General features: G+C 48.4%; 3 protein-coding genes and 1 pseudogene across 3 annotated transcripts; 3 read left to right on the top strand and 1 right to left on the bottom strand.

Moving 5' to 3' along the window:
* The first annotated feature begins 5,702 nt into the window (after window positions 1-5,702).
* LOC120705928 lies at window positions 5,703-6,807 on the top strand. The gene has a single exon (XM_039990490.1). It carries the CDS (start codon window positions 5,744-5,746, stop codon window positions 6,635-6,637), a length of 894 nt encoding a protein of 297 aa, XP_039846424.1. The 5' UTR covers window positions 5,703-5,743; the 3' UTR covers window positions 6,638-6,807.
* A 740-nt stretch (window positions 6,808-7,547) lies between these two features.
* Window positions 7,548-9,230, top strand: LOC120705926 (annotated as a pseudogene).
* Window positions 9,231-9,249: 19 nt separating this feature from the next.
* On the bottom strand, window positions 9,250-15,168 carry LOC120705927 (mitochondrial import inner membrane translocase subunit TIM14-1-like). Its single transcript, XM_039990489.1, has 3 exons — window positions 14,963-15,168; window positions 12,499-12,677; window positions 9,250-9,577 (listed from the first exon to the last, which is right to left on the bottom strand). Exons 1-3 carry the CDS (start codon window positions 14,963-14,965, stop codon window positions 9,421-9,423), a joined length of 339 nt encoding a protein of 112 aa, XP_039846423.1. The 5' UTR covers window positions 14,966-15,168; the 3' UTR covers window positions 9,250-9,420.
* Window positions 15,169-15,374: 206 nt separating this feature from the next.
* LOC120705925 (cell number regulator 8) lies at window positions 15,375-18,268 on the top strand. The gene is made up of 3 exons (XM_039990487.1): window positions 15,375-15,817; window positions 17,284-17,486; window positions 17,723-18,268. The coding sequence occupies exons 1-3, from the start codon at window positions 15,556-15,558 to the stop codon at window positions 17,963-17,965; spliced, it is 708 nt and encodes a 235-aa protein (XP_039846421.1). The 5' UTR covers window positions 15,375-15,555; the 3' UTR covers window positions 17,966-18,268.
* Window positions 18,269-19,602: the final 1,334 nt, after the last annotated feature.

Here is a 19,602-nt window from a genome sequence, read left to right as displayed (position 1 = left end):
CCATATCACCCCTACAAAGAAAATCGAGAACCGAAAAGCTGGCGAATAGATACGATAATATGTGTTCAATTAATACGCCGACCAAAGTGGAATAGTAGGCCGGATAAAAGAAAAAAAGACAACGCCACCGTCCAGCACAGCGGAACGCCCGAACAGCACAGCGGACGTGCGCTTGTCGGCGTCTGCGACGGAAAAAAAATTGGGTACAGCAGGGCTGTACAGTTCCATCCGTGCAGCCCTGCCCCGGTAGCTGCCACGTGGAGACTGAATCATCGGATGGAACGGGTCGTGAGGGAGCGCTGGCTCGCGCCGGTGCACGCGCTCCGCTCGGCTCGTCGCTCCGCTCGCCGTCGCTCCGCTCGTCTCGTCGCTCGGCCGGCCCATTACAAACTCTCGCCATCGACGCACGCACATATGTTAGGGCCGGCATTATCAGGCTGCCGTCCGTCGTCTGCTACAACTCGCCGCCGTTGCGAGTCGCCGCCGGCCGCCACCTATCGGTGTCCTGACCCGTGGTCCGGACTTAACCAGTGATGATGCTGCGTGTTCCTCGTCCCAAATGTTGATGCAAGAGGCAATACAGTAACACACGGGTTTATCCTGGTTCCGGCCGTGGGGTCGTGCGTCCAGCAAAGAGGTGTGCGAGAGCACTATACTATCTTGCACCGGAGGTGCCTGTAGTAGGGGTACATACGAGTCGAGAGAGGGAGGGAAGCTCACAAGTCTCTGCTAGAGAAGGAGTTAATTGAGCCGAGTGCCAATATCGGGTTTCAGAGGAGCGTGTGTGCTCTGCTAGTAGTACGAAATGTTGTGTCCTACCGAATAAGCCGACCGTGACCCCATTAAAGGAAACCCGCCTCCTCCTTTTATAGACACAAGGAGTGACGGTGTACATGCGCAGGGGATCGTGGAAGTCGTCGTCTTTTCCCCGAATCGCAGGGGTGCAGTGATCGAGCACTGTGGGAAGTACACTGTGGGCATGGCGTCGGATGTGGCAGCCTTTCTGGGCATCATCCTCGGCCTTGCGGAAATCGCGCCGGCGTCCTGACAGCCACAGCAGGCGGCGTGGTCGTCGCTGTAGGGTGTATCGTCTTCCAGGTGTGGCGTGGCGATGTTCCGTGGGCCCTGCAGGTCAGGGTCTTGCATATATATGTGCGCCAGCGGTAGTGGGGCATACGGCGGTTCCGGCCCCCCCTGGGTGGAGTGCTAGCGCGTGCGCTAAGGGGGTCCGGGAGTCACGTGGAGGTCCCGGACTCCTCGAGGGGGGAGGTCCGGGCCTCCGGCTGCTAGTGCTGAGCATCCCTCTTTGGGAGACATGTGGCGACGCCGGATCCCTTTCCGAGCAGGGGACGGGTCCGGGGCTGTTGGTGTGGTGAGGTGGAGTCCGGACAGCAGGAGTTGGCAGAATAGTAATGGGAGCTGTGCCGAGCACGTCTCGTACCGCGTCGTAGATTTCCACAGTGTTGCCACAGCGTCCGGGATGGCGGAGCAGTGACCGGAGTTGGCGGACGGGACTCCGGTCACAGCCACTGTGGGGAATGGCGGCCTGACGCCGTCTGACCTGGGTGCTGTGGAGGAGTGGTTGGCATTTAATGCCTCAGTACGACGGGCGAGTGAGCGGAATGGCTGTTTGTCCTTTTCGTCGAGGGGTGGCCTCGAGCGAGACGGAGACGATTCGCCCCGCTCGAGGGTAGGTTCGCTACCCTCGAGCGAGGCGGAGGCGATTCGCCTCCCCGAGGGTAGGCTCGCTACCCTCGAGCGAGGTGGAGACGCGGGGCGCGGTCGAGGGTCTCGATGGGAACCCTCGAGCGAGACGGAGATCACACTGCGGGTTCGAGGGGAGTGCGGATGGGCCGCGTGTTGGGCTTCTTTGAGTCCTTTCTTTTCTTCCAGATTGGAAGGAGGCCGTAGATCTTCGTGAGCTCAGTTGCCTAATATGTATTTGCATTTTTAAGATGATTTTAGTACTCCGATTAGGGTGCCCTAATTGTGGCCCCCGACACCACCTCTGCGAGTCGCTGCCGCCGGCCGCCGCCACTCCGATCCGTCCATCTGTACGACGCACGCACCATGGCAGGAGGACCACACGAAGATGAGTCCGCCACGGTGACCTTGTCTCATCCGATGCCCTTGTTGGTCCCTATTGTGCATGACGGTGTCCTTGGGTGCCTTGGAGACGAAGGGCAACAGATAACACAGGTATAGTTATTGCCTATTTTTCTTCTGCGATTTGATGATACGCATCCTCCACCTAGTATTAATTTGTGAGCACATGCTAGGTCGTTCAAAGCACCAAGTCCATCACTGCAGAAGCAATATTGAATGAAACACCAGATGAGGTAACTGAAGCAACTTAATGAGAAATTCAAATATGATCATAATGTTTTATTTGGTTGTAATGTGCTTTTAATCCTCCATTGATTATACAACAGGCGGCTGATAAAGTTACACAAACTCTGATCGTTCCTGAAATTGGAATGTCTTTTGAATCTGAAAAAGTAGCTTTTGATACGTACAACACCTATGCAGGCAAGGTTGGGTTTAGTATTAGAAAGAGTGACACAAAGAAATGAGAAGATGGTACTATCTCTAACAAACATATAGTTTGCAGCAGCCAAGGTTATCGAAAAAATAAATCATCATCAAAGAGTACTACAAGGACTGGTTGCAATGCTCGTGTTCAATTTAGTGTGAGCAGGGAGGGGGTTTGAACAGTGCAAAAGGTTGTACTTGATCACAACCATTACCTTGCTAGTCTAAATAAAAGGCAGAAATTGAGATCCCAAAGAAGTGTTGAAGAAGCAGATAGGAAGATGATTGCCCAGATGAGGGAGGGCGGGATGAAGCCATCCCAGGTGTTTGAGTTTATGGTGCAATTTTATGGTGGAGCTGACAAAGTGCCATTCTCACAAATTGATTGCAATAATGAGATTGGTCGACAATGCAAGAAGTATTTAGAGTCCAATGATGCACAAATACTATTGGAATACTTGAAAAATAAGCAGATAGAGGATCTAGTTTTTTTTTATGCCATTGAAATAGATCAGGAAGATGGTAGGATGGCTATTTTTTTTGGGCAGATGGTCAATCTATCATGGATTACACGTGTTTCGGTGATGCTGTGTCTTTTGACACCACATTTCAGACTAATAAGTTTGAAATGCCTTTTGCTCCTCTCCTTGGAACGAACCATCACAAGCATATCATAATTTTTGGGGCTGCTTTATTGTTTAACGAGACTATTGAGTCATTTGTTTGGCTTTTTGAAACCTTTCTAACAGCAATATCAGGCAAGCATCCTAGTACAATTTTTACTGATCAAGATGCAGCCATGGCAGGAGCAATTGCTTATGTATTCCGAAATACAAGCCATCGTCTTTGTTTGTGGCATATTTATCTAAATGCTGCTAAGCATCTGGGTCATGTAATTCAAAAGCATCCTGAGAAGTTTCTTCCCGATTTTAAGAGATGTGTCTATGAAGATAGATCAGAATTTTACTTCAACAAGAAATGGAATGAATTGTTGCGTGAGTACAATCTTGAGGACAATGAGTGGATGTTAAACCTATATGACTTAAGAACCAAGTGGGCTGCTGTGTATCGGGACTCATTTACAGCTGATATAAACTCTACTAAAAGAAGCAAAGGTATGAATAACGTATTTAAGAAAAGATTTCGTAGGAAGCTGGGTCTTTCAGAACTCCTTGTAGAGTATGAGAAGGTTTCCAGTAGCCTTCGTAAAAATGAGTTGAATGAAGATTTTGAATCACGTCGAAAGAGCCCAGTTACTTACATCCCAAATTGTCCTCTATTGAAGACTGCTGCTGAGTCATATACAGGTAGAATGTATAAAGAATTTGAGAAAGAATTTAAAGAACAATTTTTATTCTCTTGTAAATTGTTAGACACTAATGGATCAATCTTAACATATACGATTACACATATGTACTCTGATTAGAGCAACGGTCGTATTCAATAAAGAAGATATTACCATTAAATGTGCATGCCGAAAGTACGAATCTATAGGTATGTATCCTCAAAGTCAATTGCAATAGTATAATTTCTAATACAAACTGATGGAGTATGACATCCATATTTTATAGGTATATTGTGCAAGCATGCCCTCAAAGTCTTCAATGTAAATGATGTTTTCATATTGCCACCACAATATATATTGAATAGATGGACAAAATATGCAAAGAGAGGGTTTTGTATTGAGAAACAAGAATATGAGAATGAAAGTTTGAACACTCGATCTCACGAAAGGCAACATCTCTTGCATTGAAGTGTTCATTGTTGAAAGAACTACTTGATGATTTGGAGAATGCCATAGATAAGTTGGACTTGGAAGCAGATTATTCTATAAGCAAGATGCAAGAAAAAGACGATGAGGTTCCTCTAGTTTCAGCTGATTGCGCTACAGCAGACACATTCAGTGGCAAAATATCATTTAGAATCCCTCGGGTGGTAAAAGGCCCAAAGAACAAAAGAGGGACCATCTCCTTTGAAAAGAATAAGGGGAAGAAAAAGAAAAGTGGTAAAAAGAAAGGTACTGATCCTATCAATTCTAGCATATTTTCCTGGTTCTTGGCTATTATAATTAACTTCATATGTTTGAAAATAGGACAAGATACAACACATGCAGTGGAAAATAGACGACATGAGGATGCAAATCTAGAGCAATTTACCGTAAGCCATATGCCTTAGACTATATTCACTTTTCATATTTGATTTTCTTACATGCAACAAGTTATAATCAGATTCATATTTTGCTATATAGGATCTTCATGATGGTAGCATTGATGCTAACAAGACATTGCCAGACTTTGCAAATGATGTGTATGTGCAATCTTCGTCCATGGCTGCTCAATTGATCCAAAGTGGATATGCTAATACCGTAATGCCATACATGAATATGTATGGCAATTCTTCTATAGTGGGCGCTCCTTATATCCAAGGAGGATATACAAATCTCTTACTAGGAGTTGATCGAGCTGCCACATCACAGCAGGCTGTTAAGAAATTAAATTTTGAAGAGTGACAAATCAAGCATATTTGCAATACGACTTTTTTTTCACTTGTACTGGGACCATATACCTCATTTATAATGTTGGACGTGGATTACATCATACAATATTCCTATTGAGAGAAACAATCTCATTTTTTTTGTCAAGAAGATGCGAGCCAATGAATTTATCTACTCTGTGTGTCAACGTGCGTGCACGGTGGCGGTCTCCTCTTGCCATGGTGCGTGCGTCGTCGTCCAGATCGACGGAACGGACTGGCGGCGTCGGCGTCCGGCGTTGGCGCGGCAACTTGTTGCGGCAGCCGGCAGCGGCGGCCGGCGGCAGCGACTCGCAGCGGCGGCGAGTTGTAGCAGACGACGGTGGCGAGAGTTTGTAACGGGCCGGCCGAGCGACGAGACGAGCGGAGCGACGACGAGCCGAGCGACGAGCCGAGCGGAGCGCGTGCACCGGCGCGAGCGAGCGTTCCCTCACGACCCGTTCCATCCGATGATTCAGTCTCCACGTGGCAGCTATCGGGGCAGGGCTGCACGGATGGAACTGTATAGCCCTGCTGTACCCCATTTTTTTCCGCCGGCTCAAGGAGCCCAGTAATTGTTATAAAAAAAAAGGAGCCCAGTATTAACCGCCGCCGCCTCCCTCTCTGTCCATCCCGCTCGTCCAACGCCGTTGCCCAGAGCGAAGAGGCCAGAGGGGAGGCAAATAGAGCACGCAACTCCATGGCGATGGAGGAGCGGGTGTTAATGGATCTGGCGCGGATGGTGCCGGCGACCCTCCTGCTCATCGGCACCTCGGAAAAGGTCATCACGAGCATCAAGAGCGCCCGCGAGCTGCTCGCCGGGGACAAGTGGGGATTCGACGACTCCGACGACCCCGCGTCTCCGCCTTCGAATACCGCCCGAGGCGGAGACCGCGGCGCCAGCGACCCCGTAGAGGCCACCGGAGGCGGCGATCACAGCGTCGGCGTCCACGAGGAGACCACCGGAGGCGGCGATCCCAGCGTCCGCGGCGTACCCTTGAAGACCACTTGCGGTAGCCCGGCCAGGCTCCGCTGCGGGATCTCCGTGAACAACGGTGGCGGGGATGGCGCCGTCGATGGCACGTCCTCCGGCTTCGACAAGTGGGCCGACGCCGCCGACATCCTGGCCAGCGCGCTGGCCCCCGAGGGTGATCTCCCCGTCGCCTACCGCGAGATCACGCGTCTCGTCGCGCTTCACGCCGAGGCCGGGCACGTCTTCGTCGTCTGCGCCGCGCGCCTCGGCCTCCAACAGGTCGACGACGAAGAAGACGCGCCTATCGGCTTGTTCCAACCCGACCACGGCGCGCCGTGGAAGCGGTGGATGGACCTCCGGGAGGCCGCCGTCCGCCACGCCCACGACGCGCTGCTCCGGTTGAGCTCCGCCGCGTCGGCGGCCGCCGCGGCCGAGGACTTCCTACGGTGGCGCTCTAACGGCATCGAGTCCCCGCGCTGGGAAGGGTGGCGGTCGGCGGCGAGGCAGCTCGTGCAGGACGCCAGAGGCAGCCTCGGCGAGGCCAAGGACGCGGTGAGGCTGATGCGCGACGCCGTGCTGTGTGAGTTCTTCGAGACCTGGACGATTCTGAGACGCGCGTAACTGCAGGCTGCCTCTCTGATGGCTTCCTGCTTTGTGTGGGCTCCCAGCTTACCCAAACTTTGCTTAATTTGTTGGAGCTGGGGGATTTCAGATTCGATTTTTGTGTGTGAATATGAACATGCGATTTATTTGATCAGCCATGGTGAAAATGGAGTGATCAAAATTTGTCATTAAGCTTTGAGATGTTTCGTAAGCTGACAACTCAACTGAGTAGGCTGACCATTCCTGATGTTTCTCATCTATGCTCTGCATTTTCTGTCAACTCTTTTGATAATTTTTGTTGCCTATCGCCCTATCGTCTTGTCCAGACCATTTATGAATAAAATTTTGAAGAAATTTCATGAATAAAATTTTGATTGGCAAAGTAGGCTCGCATTCTTTTCCAATCAGATCAGCTTACTATAGATCAGAGATTTGTTCATCAGCTGCGTGTTAGCAACTGTATGTTTGAGGATGCTCAGATGATCATTTGTTCTAATGTAACTACCCAAGCAATTGAAAGTAGTAGTTCTCTTCTTCCAAAATGCAATATGTTCCTATTAAAAAATGCAATATGTTGCGCATTGGTCATATACTGTCACACAATGTTTAGACGAGCTTGACTAACCGTTCTGACAATGACTCTCACAAGATGTCCTCTCTTCTTCCAAAATGCCGCATGTTGCGCACCGACATTTTGTTGACTCTCGAGGGTTGACATTCTACAACTTGTCAAATGCAATCGTGACAGCCGCGAACAAGAGCAAGTTGCTAGCCACCCGTTTCAGTACTGAATCTCTCCACTCCCCGCCCTTGACTCTATATAAACTAAACCACAAACACATCATCTACATTCAACCTGAATTCCAGCTTCACCCTCTAAAGTTCAAACACTACACCGACAAGCAGATAGACTAGCTAGCTGCTGGAGATGGAGCCGGCCGAGATGTCCAAGAAGAGGGTGCAACCATGGATCGAAGCCGCCGTGCACCTCTCCCTCTGCTTCGCCGTCGGCGCGTTGGCCGCCACCGGCGCCCCGTCGGCGGCCAACATCCGCGCCTCGTTTCTCGGCCCGCTCAACAATGCTCAGGGAGCAGCAGCGGCGCCGGCTCCACCGCCTGTCCCCGACCTCGGCCTCCTGCTGATCGTCACGGCCACGCGGCCCGACGGCGGGATGGAGCAGGACGCCTCGCTGGTCCGTCTCGCGCACACGCTGCGGCACGTCGCGCCGCCGCTGCTCTGGATCGTGGTGGGCGCCGAGAACAGGACGGCGACGGCGAGGGCGGTCCGGGTGCTGCGCGGCACCGGTGTCATGTTCCGGCACCTCACCTACGACGCCAGGAACTTCACCGGCACCGGCGCCGGCGATGTGGACCACCAGAGGGGCGTGGCGCTGAGCCACATCGAGCGTCACCGGCTGAACGGAGTCGTCCACTTTGCCGGCGCCTCCAGCATCTATGACCTCCGTTTCTTCCAAGAGCTCAGGCAAACCAGGTATATCTTCACGTCTCCCTCCTCGTGCAGTTTTACTGCAACTTTCTTTTGTGATAATTTTTGCTAGTTCTTTTCGGGTTGGTGAAACGCTCCCACCGTATTTCATTAAGAGGAAGCGACCACAGAAAAACCCCCCGAACCCTAACCCATGCCCACAAGGGCCATGTCTTGCGGCGAGCACAGCGAGTGCCCGAACCCTAACCCATGCCCACAAGGGCCATGTCTTGCGGCGAGCACAGCAGGTGAGATTTTTTTTACCCCTGCACTGCCTGCCGGAAAATTCGTCCACAACGGGGATCGAACCCGGCCGTCAGGCAGGGGGTGCTACTAAGCGTTGCTAGCCAAGTTGGCCGGCAGGCCGTTCGCTTTTTGCACTAATAATAATAAGCACTTAATTCGGCAAAATGCAGCGTAAACAATAGCATCTGTTGACTGTTGGTCTAATTCTCGTTTCAGAGGTTTTGCAGCATGGCCGGTAGCAACAATCTCACCAGCAGAGCAGAAGATAACAGAAGAGGGACCAATCTGCAACTCATCACAAATCACAGGCTGGTACTCAAGGATTCAAGCACTAATGGAACAGAGAGAACCTCCGCCTCCCTGGACGCGGTAGAAACCAGCGCAAGCAACAGGAACTCAAGCTCTGAACCTCTGAAAATAAACATCTCTGGAATTGGGTTCAGGAGCTCAATCCTATGGGATTCAGGAAGATCACTCGTCAGAAGAAACTCATCAGCAGGCGCTACTCAGGTTTGTCATCTGAGCCCCACAATAGTGATTGAGTTACAACAGTTATATTCTCCATGATAATTCCCTGACAATATTTTTTTGGTGATGTCAGGATCTCATCCAGATTGTACATCAAATGGCTGTGGAAGGTGAAAACAAGCTTAAGGGCGTCACTTCTGACTGTTCTGAGTCTCAGATAATGTTGTGGCACCTAGACATGCCAAGATTTACTCTAATACCTGAAGAACAGGAGACTCAGCAGCAGCAGAGTCTAGTGGCGACTGGTGAGAGACGAAGATAAACCCACGACATGAGATTGTTAGTCTTGGAAGAAGCATACTGCAATGTAATTACCAAGATAGAATTGGCAAACAATACCTTCATCACGTATAGCAGTTACTTCACAGACGTGGACACAACTGAGCCTTGAGTTTTATTAAGTTAATAACCTACTACAAAAAGATCCAAAATTATTTGTCCAAAAATTTTCATGACACCAAGTCTTGTGTCTATCTTCTAATGCTAAGTCTGGAGGTACAAAATTATCCTTCCAGTGGAAGAACACAGTGTTCATTCTCCAATCAAAAGGCTGACCCGCCTCCTCTGGTTTTCCCAGTCAACACATCCTTTGCCTCGTTAATCTTTGAAGCAAGGTAATGACTTCCACCCGCATCCGGATGGTTGGCGACCATTACCCTCTTGTGCGCCTCTTTGACCTTCTCTGCGTTGGCAGATTCCCTTGAAACATCAACGGAAACAGACAGCAAAGAACATCATTAGGTCCTAAATTACAGATAAGAATATTTTTCACAAAACTGTAAACACTTCTAAAATTCAATTAAAAAAATGACTGGTCAAACAAATAAACAGATTAAAACTCTGTTCAATTTTGAATAGCTAACAAAAGATTTGATCCAGCATGTTGGCATGAGGAAGTACAGCTAGTTGAACAATTGAAACCTCTCACACGCTAGACAAAAAGAGCACAGTATTTATTTTGGATAAAGTGGAAAACAAACAAAACATGTGTTGCAAGAAATACTGAATTTCCCAGCGAATGTTTTAACTCAGACCTACATTTAATTAATCTGGGAATGAGAACTTATAAAAAGACACCAGTATAGCTACTCTGAACTCTGAAGCTGTGTTCCCGACACCACATACTTGTTTACTTACAGCTGGTGAAAGGGGCAGCTCTAACGCTCTACTATTCGATACTCGGATAATTATCTGATAGGAATATCCAATTATGGATGTTAAGAAAATATCTGAAGGGCCACAACCACTAGTGACAAACTAACACACATTTACTGGTGGTAGCTGTCAAGGGCGTTGAGGGACAGGGTAGGAGGACCCCAGCTACATGGTTTGTAGCCGCGATCCATGGTTAGAGGCGAGGTTTTGCCCCTCAGCACCCGATTGCTTTGGAAGAGAAAAGGGATTTGGGAAATTGGATAATACTTCTTGCTTAAACCCTATCGCTGTCAATTACAAGGATATATAATCGTGGTCCCAACAAACTAGGAAAGAGATGCTAAATTTAAGGCCCAGATTTTGTCCTGCTAACAAACTGGCTGCGTGCGCACTGCGCAGCAAACACGAGCGCTTACGGCGCGGCAGGAGCAGCATCGGACACGACCGTGGAGCCCCTAGGGCGGGCCCGGCGACTGTAGTGCGGGGCTGCGGGCCCAACATGACAGTAGCATAGGACATAGGTGATATTGGGATGCTATGCATAATCCATCCCGGGGTACCTGCGGGGTCACAAGATATCCATAAGCAATGTTTTCAAATCGCGCGGTTAATCGCGATTAATCGACTTTATCAGTCCAGCGTGCTCGACTAGGCTCCACGACTCGATCAGGCACCCTGATCGACCGGTCGACCGACTAATCGGCGACTAGAAGCGATTAATCGTCCGACTAGGCGTGATCTCGACTAGGTTTGTGTAGCTGGTTTGCTTGTGGGCTGGAGAGTGAGAGGCCCAAGCCCACTTGGTTAGAAACAAAACTGGAGGGGCACGACCGTGTCTAGGGTTGTCGGCAGCCACTCGTCTCGACAGGGGGGTGGCTCCCGCGACCTCCCGCTGCTCGCCGACGGGGAGCTCCACCTCCGCCCCGCGCTGCCGTTCCCTCACCTTCTAGCTCAGATCAGCCGGACAATCCAATGCGCCTCGCTCTGCTCTCGCCACTCATCCAATTCCCTAGCACAAAGCCTCAAAGCTCAGCGCGTATTAATTGATTTTCTCGAGCACAGGTTGCTGCCGGCCGTCGAACCCTCCTCTCCAGGCCGCTGTCCGGCCCCTCATCTCCTAGCCGTCGCGACCTCCTTCCCTCCTTTCCCTCTGGCGAGCTCCCTTCTTCCCTCCGTTCTCTCCGGTGAGCTACCCCGACTGGCGACCTCCTTCTGCCGGCGCGTGAGCGTGAGCACGGGTGACTGGTCCGGCGAGCTCCAGATAAGCAAGGAGCAATAAGAGATAGAGATAGAAAAAATCCTAGTAAGTTTTCAGAAATTGTCTCCTTCCTTTCCTTTGTCCTTCTTTGTTGAAGCTGATGAATATTATAAGTGTATATATATATATGTATATATATATATGTATATATATATGTATATATATATGTATATATATATATATGGATCCTAAATGTCCTGGACGACTAGTGGACGACTAGGGTCGATCAGACCCGACTAATCGACCCTAGTCGACGACTAATCACGATTAGTCGTCTGGTCCACCCATTGTTCGATCAGACGATTAGGCGATTTAAAAACATTGTCCATAAGCATAAATATTATGTGATTTGGTCTCCGAAATGTGAGGCAGTGTCTTTTCACATGTACTCGTAGGCCGTTAAAGTTTTAGAACACAACTTTAAGCGATATATTCTCATCCCAGATGCCATTGAGGTGCTGCTTATCTTATCTTGCTCTGCAGGCTTTGCTCCACCAGCTACTTTGACCTCTACTCTTGCTCCTCTCCTCATACACTAGTTGCTAACACAACACTACAAAAGTGAGTGATCAAGAACTCTACTCTAGTACATATTCTAAATGGATGAATCTTCCATCTCAATTCAAATTGTCCAAATGTAGCTGTTGCGTCATTCTAATAAAGCTTTCCAACAGAATCCATACTTAATTGGAAGGAGTAAAGTTCCATTAGCTTTATTTGCAATTCATCCAGTTCGAAACTAATGTAGCACCCTAAAACAGAAAAATAAAAATATTATATGTTTACCATGGTAAGTTGCACTTACTAATCCTTTGCATGTACTGTAGTTTCGAGTGTACCATGAACTGTCTTGTTTTCATTACTATATGCCATCTTACAGCAATACTTATGTCAAATGAACTGTTATATGCATTTTCCAAGGGGCACATTACTACAGATTACTATTACATGGACAAAATTTCTGCACGAGAGATAGAGGATAGCAAAGAGAAAGACTAGACCTGGAAAGTTTCTAGTGTTTGTATGTTTTTCCATTCATTTCTTTCCATTTCTAGTTTTCTACAAACAAATGATTAGCTGCTGCTAGCTGAACATAATTTAAAAGGCACTAAATAATTGAATACTCGTATTCATAATCATAAGCAAGAAAACATAATCAACAACTGACTGTGGTTCAGATATGATAAAAGCTTTATGTAATGTGCACCTGACACCAAGGATTAATGCAGCTTCCCTTCGGTTCATTGTAGGTTGAAAGCCACCTTCATAGAATTTGTGCATCCTTGGAACTATAGGCCTTGCCTTATAAGCTTGCCAAGCTTGGATGCTATATCTACCGGCAAGAGCAGTTGCTGCAACTGCAAGTCCTGCTATAAGTGGCGTTGCCTGCAAAAATTGGATAAAAGTAAATAGCAACAACTTTGTCTTCTTGCATATCCAGCTTTTGAGCTCTTTCTTTCCTGGGGTACTCACTATACTCATGCATCAAAGTGAAAGCAGAGCCATCGAATCAGATCATCAGATGAGCAGTAGTTAACACATAAATAAGCATATATTGATAACATGCATGAAATGGCAATAAGAATTAGCTTGTAGATTTCACAGTAACCAAACATCACGTCTATTAGATGACAATTATATAATTCTTAGGTAATGTTTAAGATATAGCAAAGAAATGATGCATTCACTTCAATTTGGACTCATTCTAGCATTAGTATAGCTACAATTACACAGACAATGTACTGAAGCATCATATATCATCGAAAAAACAAAACAACAGAACGAAAACCAGGCAAAAAGCGTGCTTTAGCCTAAGGAGATGAAATTCTAGGAGTCTTACTAGCTTGATTCCATCAGCGGGGCATTACAGGTACGATTGCCGGCCTGCAGCTACTAGGATACGGCAGCCTCTGAACAAGTCACTTTAACCAAGGCCTTATTTTGCTTGAGTTTGCAAGAGGATGGGAAGCCGCACGGATGCGAGTTACTTCCGGCGATACAGCGCCAGGAGCCACCGAGCCACAGCCAGTATGCCAAGCAATGGCGCAGCTGCTGCAGAGCTGCCGGAGACATGGGGGGATTTTGAATACTAGGACAATAGCGCGCTTCGCCGCGCCCAGTTTCGACGCGCCGTCTCGTGGATACTTTTTTGTGGGCCTTGGCTGGGCCGAGGCGCTGCAGCCACAGCAGGTGGACGCGGCAAATCCATGGACCGTGTCACGTTGGGCATGTCTCTCTGCGCTCCGCTGCGGCTGGCCAAATAGTTGCGCACAAAAACAGAGTCTCCAAACTTATTGCTGCATTTCGATCTTTAAGACAAAAAATCATCTCTAAAGCAAGGTACCAAGGGTTGAAAACATCAGAAGGAAGGCAGGGACGCAGCGAACAGCAGTACAACTGGACCAAACCACGCGGCCGCGGAACGCAGTAACATCATGCATCCATGGAACCAGGAACACGGAAAAATAAACTAAGATCAGAATCTCGCCGCATTGGATATGAAGCGCACAGGCGAAGCATCGTCACAACATGGATGAAGAGGAAGGGGGAAAACAGAGATATCAGGCAAGGAACCAGCAATGGCGCTCGTGGACGGAGAAAGCGCAGGATTTACTCACCAGAAAGGCAAATGGGACAGGCGCACGCGACCCTTACTGGCCGACCAGAATGCTCCAGAGCACCGCTTCGCCGGGGGAGCTCTGCAGCCGCCAAAAGCCATGGCCCCCTTCCTCCGCGGCGGCGGCCGGATCGATCCACCACGACGCCACGGTTCCGCTGCCTCTTCCTCTCGGCGTTGGCCGAATCCAGCGCGGCAACATGCAGCTGCAAGGTGTTCGTCCTTGCCGGCGGCGTAGGAGGTAAGAGGCCTTACTCCATCCTCATCCTTGGATTTGCGAGATTCATGGGGTTCCTTGCGCAACGCTCGGCAGATTCGGCCACAGGAAGGTTGGAACCCGCTCTGGTCCTCCTCCACGCCCCACCGTGCCGGCCGCCTCCACGCAATCCATCGCCGCCTCCATCCTCTGCCGCGCCGCCCGAATCTAGAACTCACCAAACAGCGAGAAACACTGGCCGCGAGCAGGTTAAGGGCTCTGCCGCCGGTCGACCGTGCGGTGGATCCACCGCCGCTCCGCCGCCGGTCCCGCTGCGTGGTGCGCCGCCGCTCCGCGGCTGCTCAGAGCAGCTGCACCCTGAGCGCACCAGCCGGCCAACCCCTGACCATCTGCTCCGCTCCGCTGACCCCTCCCCTCAGCCTCTCCGCCCGCTGCCGCTGAGAGTAAGGGGAAAAGGAGGAAGAGGCAGAGGAGGAAGCCGAGGTGGGAGGCGGTGCGCAGGTGGGAGGCGGCACGATGCGGAAAGCAGGGCCTCATCCCGCGTCGGGCGTCCCCCTCCAGCTGCGACACGCGGCGCTCCCGGAACGACGGAGCGCTCCCAGCGCCCCATCCCCACGGTGTATAGAGGTTAGAGTATTAGCACGGGAGTGCCCCGGGCAGCTCCATACCAGGAGCAGGGTGGTGGCTCCGCTGCTGGGCGGCACCCATGGAGACAGGGGGGAGGGGGGGGGGGAGATGTGGGCAGGGGTCGTCGGCAGATGAGACGAGGACGAAGGAACTCAACGAGGAAAAACAGGGACGCGAGTAAACTAAGGCGTGTGGAGGCGTAGAGCTTACCATCCCAACCACAACCAGCGATCAATCCGGCGAGGAAGTCCGAGAGGCCACGCACAGCGATGGGATAGAGCCTGGCGGTAGAGGTGCCGCAGCTAGGGTTCCGGTGATCACCGCGGCGGAAGTCGGCGTGACGGGCTGACGGCGTCGCGTCTGGGGAGAAGTTGCAAAGCTGGGGAAGGACCTGGAATGGGAGAGAACCCTAGTTGGGCTTGGGCCTCCTTCCAAATCCGGCCCCTCAGTAAAAGAGAGCAAATGGCAAGGGCCCAGTACCCCTCAAAAGGTAAAAGGAAAGGGCCCAGTTGTCAGCTGCACGCACGAAAGCGCACGTGCAGGTCGAGTATGTAAAATCCGCTTTCCAAGGAAGAAGACGGGCTGACCCCGATGGCACACGCGTTCCCCGTCTCGTCCTCCTCTCGACGCTCTCCCTTAACAGCGAAGCAAGCAGACGCCATCATCCCCAGTCTCCACGCGCTTCCTCTGCCTGTCCTCCTTATTTTAGGTTCCTCGCCAAGTCCTCCTCCCCGCCTCCCACGCCGCCTCACCTCGCGCTAGGTAGCTTGCTTCGAATCCCACATCCCCATCCGCTTCTCGCCATGGGCGCCGCCGCGGACAACCACGAGGAGGAGTCGAGCCCGCTCCTCCCAGCTGCGGTCGGCCCCGCCATCCCCGCGGACGAGAAGGCCCCGCAGGCGCCGGCGCCGTCTCCGGAGGCCGCCAAGCTCTACGCCGATGGGGTCCCCGTCGTGATGGGCGAGCCGGTCGCGGCGCACGCCATCCCGCGGGAGAGCTGGAGCTCCGGGATCCTCTCCTGCCTCGGCCGCAACGACGAGTTCTGCAGCAGCGACGTCGAAGTGTGTACGTGCCCCTTGACCTGATAGAATCAGATCCTCTTTGTTCCAGCTGTGCTTAATTTTTGAGAGGCGCGTGGTTTCACGTTTGGGGATCTCGGGGATGAGCTGGTGGTTGTATTACCTCTGTCGTGCTCGATTTTAGTTGAAATGAGTAGATTGTTTGGGAAATTTTCGGCAATCTCCACAATGAGAGGCCTAGTTGCTGTTAGATTCGCTATGCAACCGACGATGATTACAACTTCTGTTCAACATGTCTGACTTTTTGGAGTAATTTTGTAGCTGAACATAAATTAGGATGCTGCATGAATATTTAATTGAATCGAACTTCTTTGAATTCAGAGTGTTCAATTATTAATGCCAAGTATGAAATCATGGCAAAAAAAGGCCTGATAACATGAATTTGCATACATATCTATCACATGATATTGAACAGATCTTTGGAATGTGACCCCCTTTCCTGTCTGAATGGTCCTTTCTAGCTGGTGAATCTTGTAAAGCTGGTATGAGTACTAGACTCTGTATAAGCGATTTTGGGGTTAAACTATTTTTTCCTTGTCAAGGATGTGCCTTGTACAGTTTGTTAGGAACTTGCAAACAATTGTATGATAACTCTAACCTGGTATTCATAAATTAATAGTTCTAAAAGGTTCTAGATGGCGAGCTGAATTTTCCAGAGAGCTGTCGTATTTTACATGTACAGGAGGATGGGCTAAATTTTCTATTGACATCGCTGTCCTATGTAGCTTGTGCAATACTGCAATTAAGGGATGAGCTATATTGTCTACTGAAAGTGCTGTTCTAACCAACCAACAACAGCTGTTTTACTCTTATAGTGGTTTATTGACTGTGACTTCTTTCGTTTGATCCATGTCTAAGTTGTGATGGTTTACCCCCCTTCAACTAAATACCATTTAGTTTGTTACTTTGCTAGTTTTTTTATACTCTTATATGGCCAGATTCTTGCTGTGTATTTGGTGAAAAATAGTCACGTTTGCATGTAGAGTATTTCCTGAAGGCTGTCCACTATAAATCTTTCCACTATCAGATTTAGTTATCATGTCTTAAGTTTCTGATTGAAGTCTATGCTGATACCATGAATGAGTTGAGGTTGAGCACACTGTATTGATTCACAATTGTACTTTTTGCGACAGCACATAGTGCAGATAAAATACCGCCTAAAAGAACGTGATCTTAAGCCATGGGAATAGGGAGGAGCAGGTGAATTTGTCAGCAGTAGGATTATTGCTAACAGTTGCATGAACTGATGATTTCTGAACTTGTCCAATGAAATTAGCAGTCGAGCCTTTGTTCCCGTAGTACACACACTTTACAAAATAACAGCCTATGTAATTCTTGATTATGTATTTTTCTTGTACCTTGCAATTTCAGAGGATTTTGTCAAGCTCCTCTTTTTTTAAAAAAATGGAAATTTAACCAAGAACTAATTACATATTATTTGGATGTTATCAGGTCTTCTTGGAAGCGTAGCACCATGCGTGCTGTATGGCAGTAATGTTGAGAGGCTTGCGGCTGGACAAAGCACTTTTGCAAACAGCTGTTTGCCTTACACTGGTCTCTATATGCTTGGAAACTCCCTCTTTGGGTGGAACTGCCTAGCCCCATGGTTCTCTCATCCCACTCGTACAGCTATTCGTCGGCGCTACAATCTTGAGGCAAGTGTGTTTGGGCTGGTTTCCCAGCTTTTGTATGATTATCCACTCGCCATCTGTAATTGAAATTTGTGTATAGCTGTACTCTAAACTGAGAGTAGCAATTTTACAATGGCTTGGGTTGGTCTTGACTCTCTAGAGTTTCAGTCCTCTATCTCTATTTGGATTCAGGACTTATTCTAGCTCTGTCTCAAATAATATATGCTGACACAGTTCTTTGAATGTTCTTCTCTGTGCAGGGTAGCTTTGAGGCTTTCACCAGGCAATGTGGGTGCTGCGGTGGTCTGGTGGAGGATGAGGAGAGGCGCGAGCACCTAGAGGCTGCCTGTGACCTTGCAACCCACTACCTTTGCCACCCCTGCGCCCTCTGCCAGGAGGGGCGCGAGCTGCGCCGAAGGGTCCCCCATCCTGGTTTCAACAACGGGCGCTCCGTCTTCGTCATGATGCCACCCATGGAGCAGACAATGGGGCGTGGCATGTGAGCAATTCCAGCTCCGGCCCTTGCCCTGCTCTAGTTGGATCTGTGCTACCTGTGCTGCCTTCGCCATGACGCCATCTAGTCTGTTCGCCCGTAAATACGAGTTTGTGATATGTGATCATGTTGTGCTCCGTGTCTGGACTTCTGTATGGATTCTGAATTGTATTGGATCACCTGTGTGTGTCTGGACTGCTGTATGGATTCTGAATTGTATTGGATCACCTGTGTTTGTGGTTCGTGGTCCTCCATCGACTTGAGAAATTCAAAATATCATACTAAAGTTTATCCTTGGTATGTTTCTTTTTTACATGGGAGACTACCATCACATGGCTGAATGATGTCTAAGATTCAACTTGTTTGTGATCAGCATTCAGCTGAAATATTGAGGTTGATGTGAAGTGAATCCTAACTGGACATTTGAGGTTACAAACAGGGGATGCCTTCACCGTTGACTGCTACTGACTTCTCTTGTCAGGAACTCGGTCGGGACGCCAGGACTATGCATCGCGCGGGCTGCAAAGCACATATCCATCGCCTGTAGAGTGACCTGTTAGAGTTTGGGCTTTTTCTTTTCTGTATTTGGCCCAACAGTGGGTGTGGCCTGTTTCTCTCAGTTCAATGCTGGATGTTATATCATATAAATGGCTTTGTACTTTGTAGCAAAATTGATTTTGACGAGACGAATTAACATTCAAGGCCGGGGGAGCTGCTGTACGCTTGATGTTCAATTCTGCAGAATCAAAGTCTGGTTCTCCCGTTTATTATTTTCATTTTCATTTTTTTTGGCTCGCGTTGCTATTCATCGCTTACTTGTTTTATTTTCTTCCATATCTTTTTAGCCCTTTCTTTCCCTCATTGCTTGTTTCGTTTTCTTCCAATACTTTCTTTTTTGTTTTGCTAATTTTTATAATATTTTTATTATAGGGTGTTTGGATAAAACTTTAGTCCCGTCATGGATGTTCGACACTAATTATGAGTATTAAAAATATTTTGTAAGTAGCCTCCATTTTGGATAAAATTTTAGGTTTAATAGATTTATCTCGTCAATTAGCCTCCATTTATGTAATTAATTTTGTAAGTAGCCTATATTTAATATTTCTAGTTAGTGTCCAAACATCTGATGTCACGAGACTAAAGTTTTAGCCCCCCTCCTCCAAACACCCACACGTGTTTTTTCCTCTTATTTAGTTATTCAATTTTTCTTCTAAATCACATATGGTGTTTTTCATTTTATAATCCGTGATAAAGTAATAGTTTTACCATTCTATTACTGCAATCTTTGAATCCGATTGTATATGAGATTGTTCATGTAGTAAAAATTTATTATTTTATAGTATATTATGATTGTAAAAATAATAAAAGTATATTGGATTGATCAAAAGAACAATGATTTATTCGATTGTTACATTTGTGCAAATAATATATTATTCCACAATATTATTAATATTATGAATCATTCATTATATGAAACTATTATTATATTATATACTAACTTGTTTAGCACCTATATAGGTGCTTATAATTATTTCTTTTTCCAATATAGATTCATTTGTTCTTCATATTTGTGTGTAACTAATTTGTTCGCAATGCTAAATTAATTATTCATTTTGTAGATTATATTGTTTGACAATATTGATTCAT

Source organism: Panicum virgatum, chromosome 5K, assembly GCF_016808335.1.
Source record: "Panicum virgatum strain AP13 chromosome 5K, P.virgatum_v5, whole genome shotgun sequence".
NCBI lineage: Eukaryota > Viridiplantae > Streptophyta > Magnoliopsida > Poales > Poaceae > Panicum > Panicum virgatum.
This window is presented reverse-complemented; position numbering and strand designations above follow the sequence as displayed.